This window comes from Biomphalaria glabrata, chromosome 4 (assembly GCF_947242115.1).
Source record: "Biomphalaria glabrata chromosome 4, xgBioGlab47.1, whole genome shotgun sequence".
Taxonomy (NCBI): domain Eukaryota; kingdom Metazoa; phylum Mollusca; class Gastropoda; family Planorbidae; genus Biomphalaria; species Biomphalaria glabrata.
In genome coordinates, this window is record NC_074714.1 from 9,024,670 (window position 1) to 9,050,644 (window position 25,975).

At 34.7% G+C, this 25,975-nt stretch overlaps 2 protein-coding genes across 2 annotated transcripts; both read right to left on the minus strand.

The window, feature by feature from the left end:
- Positions 1–35: 35 nt before the first annotated feature.
- On the minus strand, positions 36–25,975 carry LOC129926001 (uncharacterized). The gene is made up of 6 exons (XM_056027621.1): positions 24,824–25,975; positions 20,869–21,127; positions 16,721–16,911; positions 16,080–16,179; positions 14,074–14,217; positions 36–5,172 (listed from the first exon to the last, which is right to left on the minus strand). Exons 1-5 carry the CDS (start codon positions 24,888–24,890, stop codon positions 14,163–14,165), a joined length of 672 nt encoding a protein of 223 aa, XP_055883596.1. The 5' UTR covers positions 24,891–25,975; the 3' UTR covers positions 36–5,172; positions 14,074–14,162.
- Positions 4,362–6,798, minus strand: LOC129925777 (uncharacterized protein DDB_G0287625-like). Its single transcript, XM_056026276.1, has 3 exons — positions 6,791–6,798; positions 4,563–5,172; positions 4,362–4,388 (listed from the first exon to the last, which is right to left on the minus strand). The coding sequence occupies exons 1-3, from the start codon at positions 6,796–6,798 to the stop codon at positions 4,362–4,364; spliced, it is 645 nt and encodes a 214-aa protein (XP_055882251.1).

Genomic DNA, 25,975 nt, shown 5'->3' on the forward strand with positions numbered 1-25,975 from the left:
CATTCTTCTGACATCTACAGCTCATTATTCATCAATGGAGTTCGGGGCGAAGCTCCGACGCCAAAAGCGTTTTTTTTTTGCATTCTTCACTGCAGAACCGCATTCTTCTGACATCTACAGCTCATTTTCATCAAAGGAGTTCGGGGCGAAGCCCCTACGCCAAAAGCGTTTTCTTGCATTCTTCACTGCAGAACCGCATTCTTCTGACATCTACAGCTCATTATTCATCAATGGAGTTCGGGGCGAAGCTCCGACGCCAAAAGCGTTTTTTTTTTGCATTCTTCACTGCAGAACCGCATTCTTCTGACATCTACAGCTCATTTTCATCAAAGGAGTTCGGGGCGAAGCCCCTACGCCAAAAGCGTTTTCTTGCATTCTTCACTGCAGAAACGCATTCTCTTGACATCTACAGCTCATTATTCATACTATTAAAAAGGACCTTGAAAATATTCTAATATAAATTTATAGGCCCATAATACATTGCAAATAAAACTGATTTGTTCCTTGAAAAGATAGGATACCCCACATATTTAGCTTTTTGCTTTGAGGATCGCCGCCGAAAAAAGAAATTATTCGATAAATAGTATTTAAGAAAATATAAGTATAAATTGTGAATTATAGTCCCAAATTTATTTAACTAGAAAAATATCAGATTGAGTAAAGGTTGGGAAAAGGCGACTATGAAAACATTATTTGAGTTTAGAACTCATCTCAATCATGACTTTTATACTGAAAAATTTCGTTTGAATGCAAAGTCTTTCTTAAAATAATTATGATAAATTCATGTGAAATTATATAAATAAACTCTGTCTGGAAATGGGAGGGGCGGTAGACTGAAAACGATTAATCTTAGCTTCTTTAATAATTTCTGCTAAATATTGCATTTGGCATTAAATAGGGGTGGGGCGACTCGATATAAGAATTTAATTTATAGTGTATATAAATTATATTAGTGACAGATTTTTTTAAATTTTGTAATTTCTTAACTATAATACAAAAAGAAAAAGTATTGATTTTTCCGATGGGGGAAATGCGATTGCATGTATCGCCCCTCCCAACTGGTACAACCATCTTTCATTTAAATTTACTAATGATACAATTTGAGATTAGAGTATGGTACGACATAATAAACAATGGGTCACATATCAATACGTAGTTTATATTATATAGATATTCAACTAATTTTGTTCACAAACTATGATTCTCCACAAAAATAGGACCGCCCCCCCAGCACTCAGAGGGCTAGAGTGGGGAGGGCAGTACATGCAATCGCCCCCCCTCACCCCACCGAATCGGCTAATATACCAGAAAGGGAGCGACATAATATAAAATGTATATATTAATTCAACTAATTTTGTTCACAAACTATGATTTCTCCATAAAAACGGACCACCCCCTCCACTCAAAGGGTTTAGGTGGGAAGGGCAGTAGAGGTATTCGCCCCCCCCCCCCCCACCAATCGGCAAACAGGGAACGACATAAATATCGGTTAAAATATCAATAATAAGTTTTAATAATATAGATATTTAATTGATTTTGTTAGCAAGCTGTGATTTCTACAAACAAATTGGACCGCCCCCCCCACTCGATAGTGTAGGGGGGGCGCGGGATTGATACCATCGCCCCCTCCTGACCCCACCAAATCGGTCAACATACTAGATGGGGGGGGGGCGAAATAATCTAAAAATAGGTTGAAATATAAATAATTTGTATATATTTTTAACATAAGTAATAAATTCGTATACAAATTGTGTGAATCCTATACTAAAGTTCGTCCGCCTCCCCCCCCGGGGGGGGGGGTCGGCCGAGTGGGGGGGGGGGCGATCGCCCCTACCGCCCCCCCCCTGGATCCGCCAGTGAATGTAGGCTTGTTTACATAAATCTTATCTAAATTACATCTACATTATTCCAAATGTATATTATAGATCTAGATCTACTAGATATAATTCTTAAGAATGCTAAATCAGAAGTTTAGTTTAGGTAGATTTACACTTGCATTCTAGTTCCATTTAAATGAAAATGGCAATAGTGTGTTGGTAACTGTGCTGCGACATCGAACAGACGTTGCCGAAGTACAATCTCGATACCTGTAAAATCTTTTTTTTCAATGACTAATTAATACAAAAAGATCATCTAAAATCGCTCGTTTGACATATTGCACATATGAGGTAGATGTCATGGTGTAATGTATAATATAGCTCTTTTTCAATGATAGGCTATTAGTTTGTTATTAAGTTAACAACAATTCCTAGTCGTGCAGCTAGCGCGCTGTACCACCTCAAAATGCTCTGTAGGGGGATCTTAAATTCAAAACCATCTCAAAAGCCATCTGTAGAAGAGGGGTTTAAACCCCCAATTGGATTGGCTTTGCTCAAATAATTAAACTCAAAACCCCCTTGGTTGTGCTGGGGCAAGTGATGGTTTAGTATTAAAATCTCACCTAAAATAAATAAAATCAAAGCAAAAAATCAGTCACTAAACTCCGATCCCCCCCCCTCAGGGGGGGGGATTTCATTTTCGGGGGGGGGGGGGTGAACCCCAAACCCTCCCCGGATACGCCCATAATATATATATATATATTAGAGTAACCTACAAGTACGAATCTTGCGTATTTTGTACGCTAACGGACTCGAAAATACGCGAGTACGGTTTATCATCGGAAAATACGCATTTCCCCCTCTATAGCAGAAAAAAAATTAATTAAAAAAAAAAAAAGTAGTTCTTGCTGATCATAAATCAGTGCGTCAATGCCTGGAAATGGACTATTCCTATTAGATCTACCACGAGATAGATCTAGTATCGCTTTTATTTTTCGCGCGCGCTAACGCTGGCGCGCGAAGATTTAAATATTTAAGATTTAAATATTTACCAGGTCTAGATCTTACTAATCTAAATAAAAAATGAAAAACTTAGCTAATGTTTCTTTCAAGTTTTTTTTTTTTTCATTACGAAAATAAAAGTAGATAGCACGTTTACTCGATTTATTTAAAAGTTTATTTCTTTAAAAGATATAAATCTAGCTTTTTTTTTTTTTGGGGGGGGGGGCCCGTTTGTGGGAGGGACATTAAAGTACACTACTGTCTCCGCCAAGAACTAAGGAACATTTATGCCAAGTTTTATCAAGATTGGTGAAACGGTTTTGATTTCTATGCTGGGCATACATACATACGCCTTACTTTCTGCTTTATATATTACAATTATAACTCCAGTGGCGGAATGATAGGTAGGGGTTATGTGTCCAACTTCGACCTTCTGACACACATGACTCAGGAATATCACACATGTCAACGGCTGTCGTTGGACAAGGGACCCTAACCCTGCATTTTATGGTCCTATGATCGAAGCCTTTACGGACTAGAGATAGTGTATAAGAAAGTTCAGTCCAGGATAGCAAAATATTTAAAATTCATAAAATTATTAACAAATAAGTAAAGTGGTTCTCAAGCACTTTACTAAGTTACACACCACCTATACAAGAAGAAGGGACAAATTGTCTGGAAATCAGAGACAGCAGAATTGTCCTCTTTCCACCAGGTCTTGAAAAGGAATGAAATGGAAAGACCAGAGTTACAAACGCCAACAGAAAATGGCAGAGAGAGGGTAGAGGAAAATGATGTGAGGTAACAGATCATACGTCGCCATTAAGAGAAAAAATTTTTAATGGATCTGAGATGAATGATTTCCAATGATGGACATTGTGCAGACATTTGAATCGAGAGACCAAAGAATTTTGTTCGCTGGGGGATGCGTCTCTTTGTCTTCTTGCGCAGGGGAAATAATGGGAGATAACACTGTCGCCTGACCACAGCGAGGAAAGTTGTCATGACAATGACACTGGACAGTGTAAACCATGACGAGGGAAACTTCTCAAAGTTTGGTATCTGAGGAGGGCTCTTGAATTAATAAAACGCTCCCAAGAGGAGGTAAGGAAGTCACCGGGAAAAGTGTTACCTGCCCGTATTGACGATAAAGGAGGGGAAGAGTTCCGTCCATCATATGTATACCTTGGTCCAGTCAATGGGAGAAGGGGCATGTCCTTGTCTGGTGTTCAACTAACTCCTGTCTAAGTTTCGTTTAGCATATGTCACAACATGGAAAGGTAAAATATAAGATTAAAATGTCTGAGAGGGTTGGATCGGAGAATGGTGGAGGTGGCATTTTAGTGATTGATTCAAGGAGTTAGGGAAAATAAATGATTTAAGTTTAAAAAAAATAAATGCTTGGACCTGAGGGATACCTTGTGTGAGCTTTAAACGTATCGTCACATCAAACTGACATTAGTTGAGGAAAGTAAAGGCTGGTCACATGACACCCTGCTAGTTAACCGTTGGCCAAAGAAACAAATGATCTTATCATCAACTTCACTGTACTGAATGGGGAATTTTGTTCTACAGACATAATAGGACTACAAAGTTATGGGTTAATTTTTGTATAATTAACTTCGAAACTAAATATATTAATTTAAAATTGTGTAAAGTATGACTATGAAAACATGTAATCATTATAATTATTGTGTTGCTGTTTTTAGTTTTATTAACGTGTCTAGGTAGAATTTGACTTACCTTGTCATTAAAGCAACAGCCTTTTGCTTGTATGTCGAATGGCAACGGTTTTTCATTTTCATAATATGAGTTTAACTTTATTAGAATTGAGCGATTTGTATTTGTGTAAGCAACATAATTGCTGTAAGCCCCATTTGGAGAATCAGTATTGCTGCAATCACCATTTGGAGAATCAGTATTGCTGCAATCACCATTTGGAGAATCAGTATTGCTGCAAGCCCCATTTGGAGAATTACTATTGCTGCAAGCACCATTTGGAGATTCAGTATTGCTGCAAGCACCATTAGGAGAATCAGTATTGCTGCAAGCACCATTAGGAGAATCAGTATTGCTGCAAGCACCATTTGGAGAATCACTATTGCTACAAGCACCAATTGGAGAATCACTATTGCTGCAAGCACCATTTGGAGATTCAATATTGCTGCAAGCACCATTTGGAGAATTAGTATTGCTGCAAGCATCATTTGGAGAATCAGTATTGCTGCAAGCACCATTTGGAGAATCAGTATTGCTGCCAGCATCATTTTTAGAAACAAAATTTAAAGAAACAATGCGTATGGAAGAATCATTTAGAGGATCCGAATCTATGCCAACAAATTTTGATGTAGTTCTGTGGAGTAGAATCAAATGAACTGATTTTAATAATTGAAAACTTCTCTGTCTTATAAGTTGGGGTGGTTGCCTTGTGCGGTATGAGCGCTAGACTGTCAATTTGGTTGTCTCGATTTTACGTTTTGTTTTGTAGACCACTGCCATCCCCAATCTTCCTGAGGGAGGTTTGGACTAGGATGTGGATTGTCTTCAACACTTAGAAACATCCCAAACATGTAAAACATTTTACAAACAAAAAATAACAAACCAAAAAAGTTCATATTAAAACAGAAACAGTGATCTATTTAAAAGCTTTAGCTATGTGTTTAGTAGTCAAATATTTGTTCCCAAATTGTTTAGTGCATCTGTTATTATAATACAAATGTTGATTATTGTCTATAAATATTATACTTCACTAACAATTTTTTAAATTATATATGTTACCGCTAAAGTGCGAAATCAGTTAATCTACAGATTACTTATGAAATATGCAGAGGATTCAGTTCGCTCCGTTAATGTGTAAAATTCGCATTTTACGTTGGTTACGCATTAATGTTTCGTACTGTTTAAGTTGAGAAAAGTGTTATTCTAGCCATTAAGATTAGTATATGAATTAGGTTGCAATTAGGGGTAGGGTTAGAGTTAAGCTTAGGGTTTTAGGGCTAAGGGTTCAAACATTAACAGTGATTTAATTAATATAACATAATAAAATAACAAATGAGATTAAGTAAAATTTGTGTAAAATGATATGTGAAATGAGATGAAATAACTAGTAAGATGCGAAGTGCTACAATTAAAATAGTAAAATGTCATTTGAAGTATAGTATCAACAAATTGCACGTGAACTTGTTAGTCTTAGTAAGCTTTAACTTTTTACAATTTTTACCTTAATATGCTTTACTTGCCATTAATTTGAGGAATCTAAAAAGGATTGTGGCGAACTATTAGTTCGTTGTTGGGAATGATGACGTTCAGTCGGAGGATGCACAAAAAAAAGTATGCGATGTTCCTTTCTGTATACTAGGGGTGCATCGGACAGTATTTTTGATTACCAACCGGATCTGGATTTGACAGTAGAGTTAAATAAAAAGTCAAGCCGGATGCGAATAACTTGCTTAGATGATTATTAAATACTAAATACCTATATAGTGAACATTTTGCAAAAAAAATTATTAGTAGTCTACCTATGTTTTATTTTATTTCACTTATTCCCACCTTATTGTTTTAAACTTTCATCACTCATTGATGAATAAACGTTGATCAGCATTTATTTACTGATTCTACAAAGTAATCTTTGTAACTTGTTTGTCGACTTACAATATATACGTGTATACTGAACTAATTTTTAAGCTCCTAAATGTACACTACAGTCTGTATTTTATAGTGGGTAGTTGTATGGGTTCGTTTATTTCAGACCATCAATAGGCATCTGGCTCGTTTTTCAAAGGCCACATACCGCTTTCGGTCTGGGCCTGATACTGATAGTTGCTAAGTATATATATATATTGTTACGTATTTCTGAATCTTCTGGCTAGATGTACTAGTAGGCACACAAATAAAAACACTGTAAAGAACTTGGCGACTAAACTTTCAGCTTCATATAACTTTATTGACTATTAACTCTAACAATTTGTTACTGTGACATGTAGCGTAAAAGACTGTACAATATCTGTCAGTTCACAGTTAGCTATACTTCGTTGCAATTCATCTCTTCACTTCGTTGCAATTCATCTCTTCTCAACTTGCATCGAGCCGTATTCCACAGAACAGACCAACGACACACTTCCCAGTGTCGCTCCAGGTCTCCCAAAGCTGAACCAAGTCGTACTCAAGTCTACCAAATCAGAGCCGCACACGTCTTACATTGACTGTATCGACTGTAACGGCTCAAGTCCACTGTAGTTCGCTGTATAGACTCTAACGACAGTAGTCCACTCCAGTTAACTCTACCCTAGTTAACTTGCATCGAGTCGTACACATTTCTCTTCTACTGTCTCGCACAGTAGACAACATTACCGACGACTCACTCACGACTGACTTTCACAATAAGCTTATATAGAGTCCCTAATCACTTCTCCAAAGTTGCACAAACACTGCTTGTATCCTCTGGAATAACACGTGAGGAAATGTCACATCCTGTCGTTGTTTATACATGTCAATTCCAGAGAACACCTGCTGCAGTGTCATCTCGCCGAGGTCACTCGTAGTGACTGTTCATTCGCAACACTGCCCCCCTTCTTAGATCTGTTCGTCCTCTGCAATAACACGTGAGGACACGTCACATCTTGTCTTTGATTATACGCGTAGAATCCAGAGAACACTGGCTGCTGTGTCATCTCGCTGGGGTCACACGTTGACCTCTACTTGTCACTGTTCATTTGTAACAATATAATATATGTATATGTATATATATATATATATATATATATATATATATATATATATATATATATATATATTAAGTATCGATAATGAGGAGCTACGTGACATTCATCAAGGTCACACTTGTATTGGTGTGTTCTGTGGTTCAGCAGCCTAATTGACATTTCTCTCCATGTCAACAAACTCAGACCATAATAAGATGTGACCTTCATGCAGTATCAATATCCCGTCTTAGCATTCTGGCTCAGAAATGGTCCATGTTTATCAATAAACACGTGTGTTTAGCTCTCCTTTACAAGATCAGTGTCAGTGTCTTTTACGCTAATATACACAAATCTGAGCAAGGGACATAAAGTATGCTGTTGGGTGAGAGGCGTTTCATTTAAAAGTATTATGTGTTTTAATTGTGCGTGTTTGTGTGTGTGTGTGGAAGAGGGTCGTTATAATGCAGTTAAATAAGAAAGTTACAAATGATCGGCCACAAAAGCACGGTTATCTTAAATAGTATTTCCAATTATTCCAGAAGCAATTGTAATATTTTAAATTTTTGTCTTTACCAAGGAATTTGTTAATGAAACATTTATTTATATTTCGCGGTTCCTATGACTTTCGTCAATTAATACACTGGGATATCATATCAATAACAAAAATTTTAATATTTTTAAAACGTATACAAATTCACTCTGTCTTGAGGGAATCTGTTATGTTTTATTTCTTCTTCTTCGTTTTCTCGGATCAAGTTGAAATTTAGCACAACTTTTCCAAACGACACATGAATTAATAAATAACAAAAAATAGCTAATCAGTAAGTCGTAATTTTATAAACAATATTTTAAGTAGAAAATATATTAAGCTGTTATGGCACAATTAGAAATCAGTTATTTGTTTCGTAAAAAAGGGAAGTTTAAATTTAGAGACAATGACTCGACTATTAAAACTAGACTAGGTTTTATCTTATCTTATCTTATATAATACGTTTTGGAAAAGAATAGCGAAATATAAACAGATGTAAACAGAGTACTTATGGCGGCTTTACGAAAAGGAGCTTTTTATGAACGTAAAGATTAAGTTTGAAGACATTCGACGGTTCCCTTCGTTATTATAAAGCTTATTTGACATTCACTATCAGCGTCGACTAACTTATATTGTTGGCCTTTCGCCTGTTATATATGGGTTCGTTATTAGCGTGTTACCTATGGACGCCCGCATGATTTTTTGCAGGTGGGTGCAGGCTGCCACCCATAGCTCAAGGTATCTTCTACTTTCTTGTTATAATATTAAAGAAAAGAACTGCCCCAATTCGGGCCCTCATACTTAATCGATATTAAATGCTCAGTAAATATTTTTTTCATGAAATAAAAAAAAAGGGAAACTAAACACGTGAACAAAGTATTTACCTTGAGGCTCGTGCTTGCCTACGTTCGATCAAACAAAACTGCAAATGTTGACTGTGGTTGCAGAAACTGTCAATAACTTTATTTATGAATTGCTTTTTGTCGCAATGGACAAGCTCTTATTGTGCAGTTCTGATATTCTTCTTTGCATTGCAGCTCTTGTGCCGTTATAAGTTGAAAACAAAAACAAGTTGAACTGATTATTTTTGCTCGAAAAGCGAGACATAATGAATAAACTTACGAACTTGGATATGTAAGGGTGTAAAGCGTGTTCTGTAATAACTCCTACAATCCAAACATGTTTTTTGTTCTCAATGTGTCATCAATTGCGAATTCTCGGCAGCAGCACTCAATATCAGGTATCAAGGTTTTCTGCCAGCAGTCTCTCCTTCCTCAAGATGACATCTCTGACGTGTTCCTTAGGATGGTCAAGTTGGTTTTTGATTATGCCATTAATGTGACTGCTGATGTGCTGTTGAGCAACTACTATGTTAAGTTATTAAGTTGGATAGACTGCAGCACCAGGGAAACTGGCTCGAGAACAGAAGAATAATTAAAGGTAATGAAAAGACAAATCAAAAACATAAAGACTAAGACTAAGACTGCTTTATTGATCCTTACAGAAATGTGTTGTGATTACAAGGACACAACAGAAACATACACATAAATAGAACAGACACAACATAAAGAGTTCATTCAGCGACTACACACAGGTATCTTGGTCCTTTTCATGTTTCCTGATCAACGAGTGGCGTTGAAATAGTCTGACCGAGTGAGATACGAACACGTTTTTGTACCGCTCTGTTCTTGTTTTGATTGACAGCAGTCGCCCACTTCGCGACGACCTGACGTAGTTCTGATGGAGTGGGTGGCCGTTGTCTTCCAAGAGTTTTTCGATTTTTCTTAGACACCTTTGTTCATAAAGTTCCTTTAAATGTGGTAATGTTGTGAGTGTAATTGTTGATGCTTTTTTAATGATGTTTTCTAGACGTCGCAACAGTTTAGATGAGGCGTTGCCTTGCCAACAAGTTATTCCATAAGTTAGCAGATTTCGTATAGTTGCGCCGTAAAAAGTCTTAAGGATCTTCTTGATTAATGGAAGGAGGCATTTACTTCACTTGTACAGTTTATTTGGTTTCACTTGCAGTCGTTATTTTAAGATGCGACGAACAGTCAAAGATCTCTAAGTTGAGACTTAAAGCTCAAATGGAATCATAATTTTCCGTTCATTGTGTCTCTCACAAAAGATGTAAATTTAACACAACGCTATCGTTAGGGACAGTTACGGAAAAAGAATGCTAGGCAGCTTTGGCCGAGTAGTTTGTCCATGTCTAGACTGTACAATGACGTTAGACATATGAAGTGCGTCTCTCTAAACCTCAGGAACTAAACCAATTAAGTCGAATACAATCGCAATCAACAAATCGAACGCTCAAAGACATCTGCTCAGTGCCTGAGATATCTGCAGTTTCATCACTAAAATACCCAGCAAATGCAGTTCATTCATGATGCTGTAGCTCGGATATTTTTTATTTTTTTTTGGGGGGGGGGGTTTGCTGCTACCAGTGCTCCGTTGACCTAAGTCAACGTTTTGACTCAACTGGTGGCATGTGAAAAACTTTTTTGTATCTCTTCTATTGTAAACTGGTGGACGTGTTTAATATGCCGTTTTATCGAGCGCTGACACAGACCGCAACTCCGAAAGACTCTACTTTTGTTTAAAGAAAATATAGCATTATCGAAAGATAATTGGCGCAAAAAAATATTTTAGAACTTAACTAAATATAAAAAAAAATAATTGTGGCATTTAACGTCTCGAGACTTTTTATGTGACTAAAGAGGCCAATCCTTTCTGCTTTCACCCTTTTTCTACTATTATTGTGTATGGTATATGCATTCCAGGACCTTCCTGTAATGCTCGCTCTTAATAGGTACATTTTTTTCCAGCTGTTGGTGTCGATTTTGAGGAGCTTTAGGTCGCGTTTGCAAACATCAATATTTCTTAGCAGTGGACGACCAGCGGATCTCTTGCCTTCTGTTAAATCTACATTCAGAAATGTCTTGTGAAAGACGACCTTGCGGCATTCATAGTAACCATAGCTTTGTGCAAATATAAACAAATCGTCAGGACTAACATGCTATAGAATATATGACATCCTTTATAGAGCAAAAAAAAATTGCAAGCCTAGAATAAATCGTACATGGTCGGACATGAAATAGAAATTTGCCTATTCTAGTTACAATAATAGCATATCTTTACAAATGTAATGCATTGGCACCCGCAGGGGGGGTACACGGTGGTGTACTTGCACCCCCCCCCATCTGGATTCTGACTAAATCTACATCTACTTAATAAAAACAAAACAGATCTGGAAGATGTATTATAAAATATTATATTATATTATATTATAAAATATAACAAATGGCTAAAATGTGGCTACTCAGAATTCAGAGGTTCATGGTTGGCCATCCATTTCATACGCCTATGTTGATCTTCTTATATATACTACTACATTAACCAGTGGAATTATTACTTGTTCAGATACTACTTAGAAGTAGAAGTTAATTGATTTGATGGTTAAAAAAAAAATGGCTAGAATTTGGCTACTCAGAATCCAGGGGGGTCGCAAGTGCACCCTCTTGCATTCCCCTGTGGGCAATGATCGACTGTTACCTCTGTTTGATTTATCTGCATAAGAAACGGCGTGTAAGTGCCTAACAAAGCTAAGGAGAGATAATCTATAAATAGAGAGAATTTTGTCGTTCACTTAAACTTTTAAACTAAAATTGACTTTGAAACCTTCTTTTTTTTAAAAATAAGTATTTGAATAGTACAATGTCACCCTTCTATCAAGGAGGTTAGAGACATGGAGTTCTAAGCCAGATTCAATCATTTTTTGTTATTTTTTTTGAAATCAGCATGGAAACAGATATTCCGAGTACTCCAAAATTACTTTTTTTTTTTTTTTGGGGGGGGGAACTTTGCTAAAATCAACAATCTAATTTATAATTTTGTACTTTGTTTTACATAGATATTTTTCCTGTCTACTTTGATATATTCAGCTCTTGAGTTTGGGTGCATTTCTAACATACAAAGGCATGTCGAATCCAGCATTACACTTGCTATATGAATAGACATCTTTAGAACAAACGCGCTAAATGGCTTTGTTTTCGTTTCAAATGTTTTGGATGTTCCTTCAGATTTTATATCCTAGTCCAAACCTCCAGCAGCATGTTGAGGATTTGCGTCGGGCGAGATTCAAACCTGCTTGGTCGACACGACAGACCAAGCGCAAACCACACAACCAGACAATCATTAAATGTCTAATTATAACTACGTTAAATGTTTTATCTAAAGAAAAATATCTGTCTCTTAATTAATGATAACCAAAATGCTTCAAGCATTATACACTACATGGGCGTAGCCAGGATTTTTTTTCGGGGAGGGTTTAGGGGGGGGATTCCCCCCCCCCCGACCCCCCTCCCGCAAAAAAATTATATATATATATATATATATATATATATATATATATATATATATATATATATATATATATGTGTGTGTGTACATAATTAATCTTTATTACATTCTGACCCTTTCGGAAGATGTTTATTGTTTATTGTAGACTCCCCGCCCTTGCTAGCAAGTGGGTCTGGGGAAGTTCGCAGCGCTCCCCCATCGCGGGGCGAAGCCCTACCGCCGAGCACTATTTCTGGTATTGAAAGCCAACAAAATGCATATTCTGAGGTATCTACAGTGCATTATCTTGCTATTAAAAAGTTTTATTTCAAAAACCTAATGTGCTATTCTTACTGACTTACACCCTCTCGCGCCTTTCGGCGCATTTTCCGGCAAGCTGTTTCCACAACTCTTATTTTGCGTAATTCATTTTGTGTGAGAACATGTCCCGCAAAACCTCATGCGACGCTCTGTCACAACCTTACTAAGGATTCGACTCCCAGTTCGGCATATGATTTCTTTGATTTAGACCCGATCTCTATGACTGACTCCTAAAATCTGTCTTAGCCATCTTTGTTGAGACACATTTAATGATTTTCAATTTCGGCAGAAGACTATTCACACTTAATTAATGGAGCCCAAGCCAAGCAAATTTGTATCCTTTCTTGACTACGCTCTTGGAATTACATGCCTGTATTTCGCTTTAGATTTTATATCGAAAAGTAAAGTTTTTTCGTCAAATCATCTGTTGAGGGGTTTTAAACTAAGAAATGTCTGGAGTTTTTTTGTTTTGTTTTTAATTCAAAACCCTATTTAGCTACGATCTTAGAATTTGGTGACTGTAGTTTGCTTTAAAATAATATTGAAGAGAGAGGTTTTCAACTCTAAACGCTCTGTATGGGAATTTTAAACTCAAAACCATCTGGAGGGGTTTTAAACTTTAAAGAAAAAGCCATCTGGAAGAGGGCGATTTAAACTCAAAACCCCTTTGGCTACGCTCATAGATTTTATAGTGTGTAATTTGCCTTTTTTTTTATATTGAAGAGGTACTTTTTAGCTTCAAACCCCAACTGGAGGGGGGGAGGGGTTAAACTCAAAACCCCTTTGGCTTCGCTCATAGAATTTTGAGTGTGTAATTTGCTTTTTTTATATTGAAGATGGGGTTTATCGTAAATTTTGTAGGGGGGTTTAAAATCAAAATCTTCCTCAACTGTGCTGTTGGAATTTGGGGATTGTTGTTTGCATTTTTTTGTTTTGTTTTATAGAAGAGGGCGATTTAACTGCAAAAACCTCTGGTAGGGGGTTTAAAATTCAAAACCCTCTGTAGGGGGTTTTTAAACTCAAAGCCCCCTGGTAGAGGGATTTGTATCTCAAAACCCCCTGATAGGGTTTTTTTAAAATCTCAAAACCCCCATGGTAGGGGGATTTAAACTCAAAACCCCCTGGTAGAGGATTTTTAACTCAAAACTGCCTCGGCTGTGCTGTGGTAAGTGATGATTTAGTATTAAAATCTCACCTAAAATAAACCAAATGAAAGCAAAAATCAGACACTTAATTACGTTCGCTCCCCCCCGCAGGGGGGGATTTCATTTCAGGGGGGGGGATTTAACCCCAAGAACCCCCCCCCCTGGCTACGCCCATGATACACTACAAAAACACATAAAAATGTAAAGGGAGAACTTACTTGTGTATTTTTTTTAAACAAGAACCATTTAAATATAAAAGAACAATCACAATGGCAACAAGCACATATAAAATGGTAAGGTAACCGCTTTATTCTTGAACAGAATTGCAAACTATTTCGTTATGTAGGTCGTTCTTACAACACCTAAAAAAAAAATCAATATATAAACATGTATTTCTAAAATATAGTCAAATTCATGTATAGCAATCGTAGTCGTTTACCCAGTATGCATTATACCAAGAGAATGAATAATCGAAACATTTAGGGGTTTATATGTAATTTAAAAACATAGAATGAAGTAAAAATGTGGGGGGAAAAACGGAACAAAGTTTCCAGAATAAGACATAGAGAGATTATTTTTCTCTGAAACACAAATGAATGTAACATTAAAAAAAATATTTTTTACACCCACACATTCCCCCTCCCCCCCCCCTCCCGAAAAATAATCCTGGTAAACGAATTTATAGATCAACAGATATATTAGAGGCGTATTCCAGGTGGAACAAAGGGAGCACGATGCCCCAGGTGCAATCCTAAGTGGATGTCAAACGTAAAGGGCCGCCAAAAAAACAAACAAACAAACAACAAATATGATTTTCTGTAAGTTTTCAATATTTATAATTATTTTAACTATCAAATATTTTCACCTAGAAATAATTACTTATTGCATTAATAGAACTGTATTATAAATTATCTTTATGCCCATCATGACAAATACAAGAAACTTCCTCTCTGAGAGAGAGATTTTTTGAAGCCAATGATATATTGAGCTCTTGATTTTCAGCAAATAATTGGGCGTGAAGTTGGTTTTATTTTATTTTGAAGAACATGTAACTTGAAGTTATTATTTAGATTTGAGTATTATTCAAGTCATAATGATATTATCGTGTTCCTCGAGAACTGAATATTGGTTTCACAAACATAAGAATTTTTTTTAAAGTCAATCAATATCAATCGAGACTGGCCAATGCACTGCACTCTGAATGCAGTGAATTATTTTGACGTATTCACATCTTTTTGTTACCATAGGCTAGTGTTTCCGAAAATGCCTGTATAAGTATCTCACGAACTACTGGAATAATTAACTAGTAGGCCACCACGTGAATTTATCTCTCCAAAAATAATCAAAGAGTTTCGCTAAATACTAAAAATGCTCGAAGTGTTCCGTTAAGGACAAAAGTTTGGAAAATACTGGTCTTTGCTATTTATAATAGATTCTCTATGCCCCACATTAGTAAAAGCCTACGTTTTAACGTTACTGATGGTCGCGATCTAATGTATGAGTTAGGCCAGTGTTGTGGTTGATAGTAGATACTGGAAATGATTATTTTTGTACTATGATTGGCTTGAAATGGTTATTAAAATCTTTGTTTATATTTTCAACATTTGTTTTATTGTATTATATCTACAGTATTTCTAATAAATATATCAACAAATGTTTGCAACAATTGACTATCATCACGTGTATCATCTTTTTATTGCACTGTAAAATAATTATTACATTAAATATTTTTAATAAAGGGTTGTTCCATTATCTAGTGTATGCACTCACCACTTATTTTATGAGAACGTCAGGTTCCTAAAAAACCAACCCCAACAGTTATGCTTGGTAGTTTTCAGTTCTAAATGATGCGTTTTCGATAAGTTGGTATTCATTTATACATTTTTTTAGAACTATTACATTCTTCAGTTTTATACTTTCATAATTCAAACAACAGTAGTTTTATCACTTTCCAATTTGTATTTACCATATATTAACAAATGCAGATCAATTTTATTTCTTCACATTTAGAGATACAATTCAAATATTTAAATGAATATATAATTTTTTAAAACTATTAACTTAGTTATATAATTTCAAAGTTCTGCGAAATATCTCGTGCTATTAGCAAGAAACAGTAGGCACTGTTTTCGGATCCGGCTCTGGATAGCTTATTTTACGATCCGGCTAAATCCGGATCCGGTCGAAAATAAATGCGATCCAGTATTCTTTATTGTAAACTTACCATTTATATGTTTTTCCATTGTCTCTTCGTGTGGTACAAATAAATGGTTCCTTATACAGTTTCGAAGAGGTTCGTAGATCCTCAAATCGTATGCCAAAATCTATAAAGAAAATATTTAATTAAATTTATATTATTAGTTAAAGTTAATTTTAACTTCTCTTTTATGTCAAATGAAATTTAGAATTATTTTAAATCTCATTAAGGAATCAAAGACCGATGAAATAGAATTCAAATAGAACAAAAAGAAAATAACGAAAATTATTCATTGAAAAGTTAATAATTGTTTTAAAAAATATATATAGAATTAATACCAACATAATTTTTAGCCCTAATTGTATTCATTATGTATACCACAATTTTAAAGCTCATTACATAAAATAATGTGCATGTTCATTTATTTTCTACTTTCACATTGACAGAAAAATCAACGTATCAATTTTATGCATGAGATTCACAATTGTACGAACACAGATTGCAATAACTTTCTTGAAGAAAAAATATTTTATGTAGCTTGCATGTCTTTATCAAGCATTTTATCCTCAATTGTTTTAAACGTTTCATCTATTATATATTGGCTTTTATCAAATTTTATTCTAATGGTTTGAAAAAATGCAAAATTATGTATTAAAAACATTCATTACCTTCAATTAAAGCTCTCATTATAAATGATGACGTCTCAGTGGTACTAATATTCTGTAAACAGCCGTCTGGGTGATCAACAAGATCTACTGGAAAATACTTGTAAATCTTGTAAAAAAAAACAGACCCTAAAAAAATTCTGTCGTATATCAATAGAAACCTTATAATTTCATCACCTTTAGCTCGAAACCATCTGAAAGAAAAAAAAAACTTAAACCTGATTGTCTTTGCTTTCTTTATTTAACATTTATTTCTAAACAATAGAAAAAGAATCACTCTAAAAGTTAAAAAAAAAGTATCGTCTTTTTTTTTTGAAAAAAAAAGTATTTTTTGTTTGTTTGATATGTGTTCATTTGAGAGGCAAATTATTCAAAAGGGGTGCGTAAAATTAGTGCTTCGTATTAAATTTTAGTGGTTTGCTGAGATGAAGTCTTTAGGACAAACTCTTAGAGACCCTTTACCAAAGGAAAGTTTTTTTTTCCTTAAGTCAAGAAAGAGAAATAGGCTATTTTACAAACCCCATATCCGAGACACCCCATGAACCTTTTATGATCATTTCATCACATACGTTTTTCGGAGTCAATTAACCATTGCGTTGTTATTCCTGTTGTGGTGAGAAAGCTGGCCGTGCCTCGAATTCTTTTGGTCTATAGGGCAGATGATGTAAAAGTCATCTGTTTCTGCCTATGGTTAACGAGGGTGTTATGTGGCCAGCACAACGACCAACTGCTTTTAGTTTTCTCCAACTATTGTCAGGTACCCATTAGAGCTGGGTGGACTTAGAGGCGCCCGAAGATCCAGAAATTAAAAATCTTCCCCAGGATTTGAACCCCGGATCCAAGTTCGGAAACCAAGCACTTTGCCGCTCAACCTCAATATTATATTTAAAACTTGAACAAATGATTGGAGTTTATTAAACGAATAATTATACAAATCAAACAATTACATAGAACTAAAATGTTCTTAACCTTGGTTAGCCCAATATTATAATATGTATTCTTTGTTTGAGACCCCTCAATTCAATAAAACATTAAGAAACTGGACCAGACGCAAAATAAATCATTGAAATTCATAACAAACGAATATTCACATTTGATTAAAGTAAGACCTTTACTTAAATTAATAAATTTAGAGACCCCTCAAGTAAGAAGACTTTAAAAAAAAAATAGTAACAATAATGCATAAAACAGTGAACCACTGTCTACAAATAGAAAAACAATACCCAATAAAATACTCAGAAAGACATAAAGATAAAGATACATTTCTTGTTTCATAGGCTTTGGACACCTCATTCTTTTCTAATGCTAAAAGGGCATTAGAGCATCGAATAGGTTGCCTGAATCAGCCAGGAAAACCTACGACTTAGCAGAGTTGAAGTCACTGATTAACATTTATGACAGATTTATCAGGGACACGCGTAGAAAGTAGTCATCTTCTCTTTGATTAACGTCTGTAATTTATAAGAAGAAGAATATAAGTCACTTATCTTTACACTGCGCCACCACATTTTGGAATTCTTGCAATAAATGGCGTGGCGGTTGGATGTTTCAGAAACACGCAAGAGATTGTATCCCTTTCCATGTGTGTCAAATTTTTTCGTTATACACGTATTATTATGATGCCACTATGAGAGCAAGGAAATTATAGGCCTACATATACCAGTAGTTTCTGTTAACTTTATTTAAGTTAAAACAAAATTTAATTACCAGAGTCTCGTGCCATTTTAAGTGGAGCACAGTCATTCGAACTTTAATACTGCCAGGAATTTCTAAGCCCTATGACTACCTGTTGAAAATCATGTAGTGTTCACGCTGGCCGTATTCAGATAAGTGATAAGCAGAACCTTACATGTGAGTGATCGAAAGCATTCATGCTTTAAGTAAGCATCTCGAATATAGTGAAGTAGGATTGTGGTGCTTGTAGCTTGTTGGTTGTATATAGCTACTAATATTCGTGTTAAGGACTTAAGGACTTGTCATGTCGATTAGCTAAGGGTCGTTACGAAACTGACTTGTCGAAAGCCTCTTCCGTATTTGTGGTTTCACACCAATTTTTTAAAACTCATTTTTTAAATATGCTTTTTTAGCAGCCCCATAAAGGGAAAAAGACGCTATTAGTTTTGTGTGGAATGTCTGTCCGTACGTCCATTCCGTCCATCCGTCCCGTTTAGATCTCGTAAACTTAAAAAGATAGTGAAAATCCGACATCGTAATATTTTAGACCATTCAATGTTCTGATGCAACGACTATTTTTTCTTTTCTATATGAGAAAAATCTAACCTTTTAAATCACTTATGCAAGATGTTTTGTCATAAAAATACACCATTTTTGCAACTATTCGCTATTAATGGTAGCAAACACGGGAGGTTTTTTAGTAGGGGAGAAGAACTTTTACCATGTTTTCAACACATTTATGCAAACGGTTTTAGATTTTTTGTCAATTTTTTTTTTACAATTATATTGCTAATTTAAGTAAGTTCCGTCATACTAATTTCTACATTTACACAAAAAAATTTTTACTTTTAAAGAGAAAAAATCTATTTAGAATGCATATAAGATGGGCATTATTTAAAACAACAATTTATACAAAGTTTTTATATTATCGCTTGAACTGCAGCGCTACACTTAACTAAAGGAATTAAAAAAAAAATTTTAAGGAAATGTTTTTTTCTTGAAGCTTTGAATAAGAGATTGACCCATTACAAAACAATTAGATCAATGAGATATTTATTATAAGACATCAGTTAGGTCAGGTTCACATACAACTTCAGATTTAGTTTCACCTATCCTTTGGTCAGCTGGACCGCTGGGGCACCACACAAGATCTGTCAACCTTCTTTCTCCATTCTTCTTTGTCATTTGTCTTTAATAGAAATTCATTCTGATGTTCTTTCTGAAAATATTGAAACCTGCCTTTTTACCTGCCTGGGTGGACCACTTCGGGGGCCGATTTTGAGTTTTTGTTTCCACACAAACTGTCTTTGTAACCTTTTATATAACTGATATATTTTTGTAATTACGAAAATGAACGATCTGGTATAAACAATCAATCTGAAGAGTTTCTTTTTCGTACTGTTTGTTTTCAATGTAATTTTACAATGCATCTTTTGCATAAAACTATTGGGCTATTATTGGCTTGGAAGAAAGTTTTTGCAGTGTAACTTCTAAAATGGTTACATTCTGACATTTAACATTGCAAATAGTATATTCATGCTTAATAGATGTGTGAAGTGAATATACCATGTTAAGGAGATGTCTATTAACGGCGATCTTTGGGGATGAGTAGGTTTTATTGGGTGAATTCTGGAACATGACTTCAGTTGTTTGTTTTTAATGTTTGTTTAATGTTTATAGATAAAACAAAAGATGCTGCAGCGTATGCGAATTCATTGACTGCTCCGACTTTTATGATGTCCGAAAATTGATTTGATGAATCCTTCTTAAGAATATTAAAGCAATGTTTTTAAGTCTTTCTATCATTTTATTTTTTTAAAAGTAATAAAAGGTCCATGTTTTAACCTAGAGATATTGCATCACTTAATGTTTCGTACTAAAGACTTGATTGCAATATTCATGTCTGAATACTTTTAGGCAAAACGTGCAATGTAAACGACTCGACGCGAGCTGCAGGTTTCTAGACTGTATTTTATCTTAAGAAATACAAACGTTACTTAAAAAAGAAAATGATTAAGTCCTACGCGTGTTCTGTATGGGGACTTAAGAGACTTTCTTTTCTAATCGCCATGTACATTGACATTTAGAACTAAAAGAACACGAAACCAGCTTTCGGAAATATATTTTCACAACAAATTATTCAACCGAGCGAGGCTCGGCCAACTGGTGTTATACATCTATACATACAAGATTGATCGCTTAAGAGTATAGGATTATATTATATTATATTATATTATATTATATTATATTATATTATATTATATTATATTATATTATATTATATTATATTATATTATATTATATTATATTATATTATATTATATTATATTATATTATATTATATTATATTATATTATATTATATTATATTATATTATATTATATTATATTATATTATATTAATCGTATTATATTAAATGTTGGTTTGCTTAAATGTACCTTCGTTTTATATTTGCTTCTTCTAAGTTATAAACGTACCTCCAAGGTTCAATTGACGTAGAGTCTGCTATATTGTTCCAGTCGGTTATGTTTCCTCTGCTGGATATAGTCAGGTTGTACTCAATAAGCAAAGATTTGCTGTCCTCGCTTAAATATATGACTATTTTTTCTTCAAAATCCTTTCTGTTGACGACCTCTAACTTACACTCTTGGTCAGTTTGACACGTCACCAACGATAAACTCGTCATCACAGATAGGATAATAAACAGTAACATTGCTTGAATATTTACGCCCGTGGCTATAAAACAAAAGTTGCATCAGTTAAGAGAAAGTACCATCAACATCAATCCATATCTTCGAATAAAATAAGACTGCATTTAGTGCATTGGTATCTGTGGGGGAAAACATAATATCTTACTTATATATCTATGAGGGTCATTCATAAATCAGTCATCTATCACTTAGTAGTTTTATTTCATCTGAATTATGTAAAATAATTAAAATAGAAAAAAAATACTTAAAAAATAACAACAAAGCTTATACGAAGTTTAGTTGTATCAATTAATAAGTCAGGCATGTAACAAAATGTGTAATAGATCTAGACTAGCAACAATAAATCTGCGCGATTAGAAATTGCTGTACCAATTGTTTTTGTTTAGCGCTATTAAGCGTGGTCGACTTAGCTTGTCATCTACCTCGTGCGAGGTTCGACACCCGACTCGGGCAGAGTTGCGTTTACTGAGCAGCACGGAAAACCAACTCCTAGATACCCCCTCCTCCCACCTGTCCACAAATAAGATTTGACCAAGGCGCTCTGAGCATGCTATGAAAGTAGCGTTATATAAAAGCTATAATATTACATGCTTTTAGTTTTCTCAACCCGTTATAATCCTAACACTTATCTGGACCAGTTGGGAAAATGGGAAAGGGGAGAGAATGAAAGGTTTAATCGGGTGAATTTAAAAGTAATGTTTTTCAAAGCATTAAAAAAAAGAGGGAACGAGCTGAATACTAACTCATGACTCAAGCCAGACCAGTCGTTATAGAAGGCATCAACACTGACCTGCGACGTCGCAACCTGTGAGCGGATGAGACCGATAGCTGTTGCCTCGCCTTACAAACCAGTGACGTGGCAACCAGCCGATGGTCTTCACTGCTAATAGGTTGCGACATTAAAGGTTAGTCTCGACTCAAGCCTCCTCAAGCCGACATTCTAGCCAATATTTCAATTGCTATTACATTTCGCGAAGACTACAGGAGCTCATGTGCAAAGTTAAGTATCCCTCGTCATCTCTCTCGTGTTGAAAAATAATATTTTAGTCTTACTAAGCCAAATGACGTAGTGGAAAGTTTGTTTTTCTTTTTTTTTTTTTTTGACAATAATTTTATTATATGAAATGTTATAAGAACTCGTACACCAATGTCTAGAAACCCAGTCAGAAATGTAACTAAATGGGGAAACCGATGAAGGCTTCAACAATGGGCTTCAGAAGGCTTTTAAGAATGAAAAAGAAAAGATACTTAAAGACATATAATTATGATACAATTTTCGGTAATTTTTTTTTTTATATTCACACTAGACATATGTTACCCGCGACCCGCGGGTCTTTATTTGCGCATTACTTTCGATGTAGTCACTGAGAGTGTTTTGTAAACAATTAAACGAAATAATAATGTAATAAGTAAAGCGACTGTGTCAATGTAAAAATAGTGTGAATGAAGCTATAGGCTTAAATCCATTTTTTTTTCAAATTAAAACATTTGCTTGTAGGCCTACATATATTTGATTAAAATTTGAGATGAATAGACTAAATTTTGTATGTTCATGTGTATAAAGTATAAAGTAGATCTTGAGGTAGACATAGATCTAAATCTACACTAATCTAGAGTTAAAAATTGGCTTTAATAGACTATTGAGTTCATTCTGTGCTGCGCATGCGTGAACTTTTTTTCATGAATGAATATAGGCCTATCTCAACACGGCTACGCAGCTTTAGCGAACAGCGAACGAATATATTAAAAATGCTTTAGAAAAACAAATTTGAATGTTAATTTGATTAAAATATGAAATGAAAGGACAATAATTAGTATGTTTATGTGTTAAAGTATAAAACTATCTTTGCGAAAATAAGTTTTATCATCTTAGAGTTCAATAAGAGATTTAGACCTAGGCCTAGGAATAGACTCAGTAGACAGATGTGTTAATTAATGTGTAACCATTTGGTAATGTCTAATGAAATAATGTTTGCCAGGAAATCTGTAGTCACAGATATCAGGAACTAATTTATGTAAAAAATGCTTTTGGATAATCTAGTGGATTGGATTTAGATGTATGTTAAACGTAGCTAATGATCCTTTCACGTTATTTCTCTTTCGCTACGAAAATAAAATTAGGTTTGCGAAAATGGGTTTACCCAAAGTCGATACATTCTTATCTATTAAAAACGAAAAGAGCGATAGCTTTGTTAAATGAATGGGATTATAAAGTGAACAATTAAACGAAATTATATTTAGTACGCGATTCATGAATGAATATAGATCTAGGCCTATCTCAACTCGGCTTCGCAGCTTTCGTAAACGAATGTAGCTTTAGAAAACCAAATTTGAATGTTTATTTGATCAAAATATGAAATGAATGGACTTTAATTAATATGTTAATGTGTTAAAGTATAAAACTATCTGTGCGAAGAGAAGTTTTATCATCTTAGAGTTGAATTAGTGTTTTAGATCTAGGGATGGGATTATAAAGTAAACAATTAAACGAATTAATATTTAGTACGCGATTCATTACGGTATTGTCTAATGAAAGAATGTTCGTCAGGAAATCTGTAGTCACAGATATAAGGAACTAATTTATGTAAAAAATGCTTTTGAAACACAAAATTGAAGGTTAATTTTAGTATATAACGAAATCAATGGATCTTCTTTAGTATTTTCATGTGTCAAATTAAAAAACTGTCTGCGCAAAGTGTATTTCTTAAAATTAGATCTAGGTCTAAATCCTTTCTATCTTTTCTCATGTCAACATTGTAGACATGGTCTAGATCCATAAAATACTATAGCTGTAATAGAGTCGGACAACTTTATTTTTTTTTTGAGGGTCTTAAGTTTGTTTTAGGGCTACAATACATACACTACGGTCTAAGTTGGTACCCAAGGAACATTCCTGCCTAGTTTTATCAAGATTGGTCAAGCGGTTTTGATGTCTATAAGTAACATACATCCATACATACATCCATACATACATACATACACCACACATTCTACATTATAATATAGATTATGTTTAGAATCGAAATGTATGAAGTGAATGTTCATTAAAAGCTAGTCCGTCGAGCCTTTGGTTTCGTAAATGTTGATTTGTAGATAATTTTTGTAGACTTCCAAAATATTCTTCCTGATAATAGCATAAGAGTGGAATCAATCTCCCCTTTCCTTTAAGCGAAAATATATAGGGGAAGCTCCGTAAGCTTCGCCTGCCGCCTTTCTGCGTTTTGGGCTTTATAATTCTTTTTTTTCTGGCGTCTACACAGTGCTTTTTTCTCATAGTATGCAAAGACCGTGTAAAAAAAGATTAAAATATAACAGGCAAGGACGTTCCGATATTGAATTATCTTCATGCGATCAGAGCGCACTATTCATTCAAGTTTAAAAAAAGTCAAAGTCGCAAGCCAAGCTAAGTCTAAAAAAGAAGGAGTCAACATTGGTCAACACTGTTATACTGGCGATATTTCAGCTACACATAGCGCACGTATGTCTGTAGTGGGCGTGATGGTCTTGGATCATTTTCTTGTTCAGTAAGAACTTACACTGCTGAGCTTTTTTTTTTGTCACACAAAAGTCGTCAAAAGAACGACATTGAACAGTTGTGAGAATTTCTGGCCTAAGAAAGACATTTGACTGGGTTCATATTGGGACGTTGATTAATTACTACAACAAAAATACAACTTTTAACATTTGTTAGTCTATCGTCATTCTAATAATGCTGGTTTACCCTTGAAAAATAATTTTGAACGGTACTCCGCCTCCAAATTTGCCATTCCTCCCAGTTTGAGAAACATCGCAGTATAACATGCATAATGGGCTTGGTCGTCATTTCATCATATTCGTGTTTAGGAAGAGGACATGTAGCAGGCCTGTTCTGTTCACGTAAAATACATCGATAGTACGAGTGTACGTCAGTCGAGAGAAGTTTATCCGTTCTGTCATAAGATAGTAGAAGACTTAAAAATCGCGTTGTTGAAGATGCATTGAAAAGTCTTATTTGAAAAAAACAACAATTGAATCAATCTTGCAGTTCATGGGGAAAGTTTCTAGTTATAATAATTGGCATTGAAGACGTTTTTGCTTGATTAATAATAAAATACGAAAGAATTGTGATGCAAGTGCAACCGACTTTTTGTCCTTTGACGAAAGACAACGTTTGCTTCCCAATTTTCTACACTTAGCATTTTGGACATTTGTAGGCCTACCAAACATAAAGTAAATTAAAATAGATAGATCAAAGTATGTTTGGTCTCTAGCTAATCATTATTTTCGTCTAAGTTGTCTGTTTTTTTTTCCAAAGTACAATTCTTTTCCACTTGGGTGTCACCCCCCAGGTGTGTGTCACCCGGTGCGGATCGCACCCCCCGCACCTGCCTAGTGACGCCATTGGTTACTAGATACAATATCCAAAAGTAAACGGAAATTCGGGAAATTAAGTAAAAGTTTTACAAATTAACTTTAGAAATTGTTTAATTGATTAATTATTTTGGGTCATGTTTTTGTGATTTTACTATCACAAAAGAGATACGAGACACCGATAGCAAAGACAGACAGACACAAAAACTGTTACCCTGGCAATCAAATCATTTAATACAATTTTACTATCCGATATAAGCATTTCACGCGTAAATTTATAGTGAGTCTGGTGTGAATGTATATTTTGGTTACCAATGTTTTGTTTGGTGTAATTGTAATTCAGATTTCCTTATGGATATATAAGATTATTATTATTATTATTATTATTATTATCATTACTAAACAATACTTAAGTACAAGGAAACAATTTAAAGTATTTAAAAAGGTTGTATGAACATACTGTTTGACTGGTCATTTTTTTAACGCATTTTTTCTCCTACTTCCCGCTCTACAATGACGTTAC